General features: G+C 56.4%; 1 protein-coding gene across 1 annotated transcript in view; it reads left to right on the top strand.

The window, feature by feature from the left end:
- Positions 1–3,598: 3,598 nt before the first annotated feature.
- The window catches only part of CXCL12 (C-X-C motif chemokine ligand 12), a 15,757-nt gene continuing 15,013 nt past the window's right edge, over positions 3,599–4,342 (top strand). The window contains exon 1 of the mRNA XM_026076871.1: positions 3,599–3,659. Coding sequence (XP_025932656.1) covers positions 3,599–3,659 — 61 coding nt within the window. The remainder of the gene's footprint in view (positions 3,660–4,342) is intronic.

Here is a 4,342-nt window from a genome sequence, read left to right on the forward strand (position 1 = left end):
AAAAAAAAAAAAAAAAAAAAAAAAAAAAAAAGTACCAGCCAGAAATTGTTTGCTTTAGAGAAAATCTATGGGGATTTAAAACAACTTTGGATAGTAGTGATTTCTTTGCTAGGTTATGCCAGTCTAATATTCTAAGCAACAGAAATGTTACCATCTCCCCACTTGACAGGAAATGTAATTTGATTCAAATATACTAAAAATCTGGCTTATTGTACTATTTTGTTGAAAGGCTGTCTGAAGCTGTGTTGAAGCCAACAGTCTATTTAAGGTTTCTGAATTTATCCCTCCTTTCTTAGTGTTCAGATAAAAGATTAAATTCATTGTCCATCAGGAAGTTTCGGCTGCAGTTGGTTGTGTTTAGGGTGGGATTCAGCCACCCGACTCATCGGGGGGTGCAGAATGGATTTTCTGAGCATTTGGAAGAGCACAGGTCAATTCTGTGGGAGTTAACATAAAGTTAAAACGAGCTTTTCAAGGAGTTTAACACTTTCCAAGTCATTCGAGTGTCCTTTAAGCATACGATTCATTCAGATTTCCCTGAGTTCATAATTCTAGATTTGGGGGGCAAACCACAAGACTGTCGTTGAGGGGTTTTTTTCTTTGTTTTGTTGCTGTTTGAATCTCAAACTCAGAATCGCTGTACCATAAGCGACATTTTTTTCTTGACGGAAAAAAACCCGCAGTGTATAAAAGACCGCTTGTTGTTCAGATGAGCTGTTGTTTCGTGCGGGTGGAGGGAAGATAGCTGCGAAGCGGCGGGCGCGGGTGGTGCCGAGCAGGTCGCTGCGGTGCTCGCCCGCCTCGCAGCGCCCTTCAGCGCTGCTGCGCCGCAGCCACTCGCGACCCTTTCAGGACGGCTCTGAGCCCAAACAAAACCCGGCTATTTCAGGTTGCCCACGCGGGGGAAATTCTGGGAGAGGAGCGGGCTGCACTGATTCGATAAAACTGTCCTGGCAAAATAATCCCGAAGTTTGCTTTGATTTTTGCTTCCTGAAAAGTCTGTATAATAGAAAACCTACCCATAAACGTGGCGTGTGTAGGTGCGCAAGTGTGTGGGGAGGAAGGAAACAAGGAGGAGCTCACACATGCAGACGCGAAATAGAAGTATTTAATCTCGCAGCCGTCGAAGTGGGGTGGTGCAGCACTGCGGGACGCCTTTCCTCCGAAGCGAAGTTTCCCAGCAGTTTTGCCCAGCGCCTGGGTGCGGCGGCGGCGGCGGTGTCCGGCCGCCCCCGTGCCGGCCCCGCCGCCGCTGCCCCGGGGCTCGCTGCGGCGGCGCGCCGGGCGCGGGAGCAGCGCACACAGCGGCGCTGCCGGCGCAGCTGCCGCGGCGATGTGTCCCTTGTCCCGCCGCTCGGACCCCCTCCTCCCCGGCGGACCTTGCATGTCGCAGCCGGGCTGCACATAGCTGCCGCGCAGCGCAGATCAGAGACGGCTCTGGCGGAGGGAGCAGGCACAGGCAACCAGAGTATCCTCCCGTCCTGAGGACAGTGCGAGCCTGTTTGAAGCTGGCTTCACTGAGTTATGCAGAAATACAGGGAGAGCGCTTGTATCTGTGCACTACAACTCTGTGTGGGTCTATCCAGGCGTTTCCTGGGGTCCGACCATTTTCTCCCTTGAGTTACTCAGTACAGCACATGTGCATGTCTGGGGGTGCAGATGGGGAGACTGTGCTGCTCAGATTTAACTCACACCTCATCCTGAATCCATCCAGTCTTCGCGATCAGATCCTTGGGCTGTTTGTTTTATTCTGTGCCAGTAGCAACGGCAAAGACACACTATTATTCTTCTAGGGTAAGCGCAGTGTGGACATCCCCGTGGGCCAGCTGGAGCACTGGTGGGACAGCAGTGCTCGTAGCAGTGTTTGCAGTGGGATTGAGACCTACTTCTCCCAGCCCCGAAGAAGGTCACAACTGTTACAAAAGTAGTAGAAAGGCTCATAGCAGTAGTTGTGATTATTGGACATTTCAGTACATCGGGTTCATGTACACAGCACTGCACACTGTTAGTTAAAACGGGAGAACAAGATCAGCGTAAATAAATTCAGGGGCCCTTGGCAGACAGAGACAAAAATAAATAATTAGATATAGGAGCTGGATATGAGAATCAGGGCTTTGCTGGCTTGAGTCTTGGGGATGGAGCTGAATCATGGCCCGATGTCAGTGTGAGCATTTCTGTGGGCTGTCAAAAACAAGCCCTCCAAGTGAAACAGCCATGGGCTAGCACGGGTGCAGGATTTGGACCCCTGTTCACAGCCTCTCTCACCCAAAGATCATGAGGTTGAAGTTGGCCAAGGTCTAAGCTGGCTCCGCTGCTGTCTGTGGTGGCATCCTGGACCGGTCCTTTAAACACCTCCAGACCCAGGTTAGCTTTTCCGAGTCTGCCCCCCCTCCGCCCCAGTCTTGCGCGAGGGCGCCTGTTTTAAATGCAGCCGAAGGGTCCGAATTCAATCAAAGCCGCGATGTTTATTTAAAGTATTGAATAGCAACAAACAGGGCCCCGTGGGCTTGGACTGCAGACAGCAAGGACATGCTTAAGTCAATTACACTTGACAATGCTGTAATAGCTCAGGGTAAGTGGCAGCCCTTGGACCTCCAGGCTCTGCAATGCTCTAGGGGGTTTCAGTCGAGGTGCCAGGGAGCCCAGCGGCATCTGCAATACAAAGGAGGCGAAATGGGGCAGAAAATGTAGAACTGGGTTCAGATAATACGGGGGAAAAGGTGGTGTTTCGAGCCAAGCACGCAGAGGCAAAACCGCAGAGCCTTCCTCCCCCTTTCCCTCTCGCGCTCGCTCTCTCCTCCCTCGAAATTCCCTCGGAGAAACTTCTGCGAAGGAGCTTCGTATGAGGCCCCGCGTCTGATGTCCACGGCGCCAGTGTAAGTCTAGATTAGCGCCCACGAGAGTGAAGGGAGATTTTTTTTCTCCTCCTCCCGGTGTAAATGCTGAGACATCACAGGATTTGTCCCCGCATCTGTCCCAGGTCTGGCAGCTCTGGTTCAAGACCAGCGCGGTCGGGGAGCCCAGAAGTGACGGCGGTCGGCACAGTTTGGGGAGAAAGCTTTCTCGTAGGTCCCCCCCCACACACACACACACTCGGGCTGATGAAGTGACCGTGAACCGCGCTCCCCGCCGCGCAGCTGGGGCCGCCGGGCGCTGCGGAGGGACGGGGCATCTCGTGCCCGCGCGACAGGCCCAGCTGCGCCCCGGGGCAGGGGGCAGAGGGCAGCTGCCCTGCCCGGGTGCCCGGGGCAGAGCGGGGAGCGCGGCCTCTCCCGCCCCACGGCCGGGCGCGGGTCCCGGCGCTGCTGCGGCAAGCGCCTGGCCTGGGGGAAGACTGCCGGGCTGGCGGAGCGCGGAGAGGAGCCCTCGCTCTTTTTGGTTCCCTTCCAAACATTTTTAACAGAGGAAGGATGTAATAACATGCCACGGGCAATAAATCATAGGCTGGCTACTCCCCCTGGCTCCCCTCCCCCAGCGCCAGCGATCCCGGCCCCTCTATAGAGGGAGGGGAGGAGGGGACTCCAGCAGAGCGCCGCAGCCGCCGCAGCCGCCGCGACTCGCCGTCCAGCGCCTGCCCCGCGCCGCCAGCCGCCCCAGCATGGACGTGAGAGCTCTGGCTCTGCTCGCCTTCGCCCTGGCCGTTGTCTCCCTCTCGGAGGGTAAGTGAGCTGCAGGGAGCGGGGCGCCGCTGCCCTCCCTGCCTTCTCCTCGCTCGCACCGCTGCCGCTGCGGGGGCCGGGGAGCCGGGGGACCGGGGCGGAGTGATAGCGGGAGCTGCAGCCCTGCGGAGGTCTCGCCTTTGCCTCCCCCGTCCCCCGCCGTTCGCCCACCCTCCCGCCGCTGGTTCTTGCGGCGGCTCGTAAATCTGCGCGTCTGGCAAGTCCCGAGGAATAGCGGTGCCGAGTTGGAAGCAGGCAGGCTTTCTCGCTCGCTGGCTTTTTTCTGGTCAAAGCGATCCTCTTTGCCAAACTTATTCCAGATTGAAATCGGCTGGGGGAAGACTTTCAACAAGATCTCGGACCGCAGGGAGGTGGTTTGGTTGCAAAATATGCATACTGATTTCCACTTAAAACAAAAAAAGTTACAATAAATGAGAAACAGGCGGTTGTTAGGTTCCTTTCCTGTCCTCTTTCGTGATCTATCTTGCCCCGATCAAGGCAAAGCGGAGCCGAAGTGGTCACTCAGCAGGAATTCACCGCTCCCCCCGCCACCCCCTGCGAGGGTGCACGGAGAGGTTTGGGGGGGCACTGGCGAGAGGTCCGGGCAAACGCGGCGGGGCGGCCGGCGCGGGCTGCCGCGGAGGCGTTTGCCGCCGAGCCACGGACAGCGGCTGCCCTCCCCC

Source organism: Apteryx rowi, unplaced genomic scaffold (genome assembly GCF_003343035.1).
Source record: "Apteryx rowi isolate R43461 unplaced genomic scaffold, aptRow1 scaffold_440, whole genome shotgun sequence".
NCBI classification, from domain to species: domain Eukaryota; kingdom Metazoa; phylum Chordata; class Aves; order Apterygiformes; family Apterygidae; genus Apteryx; species Apteryx rowi.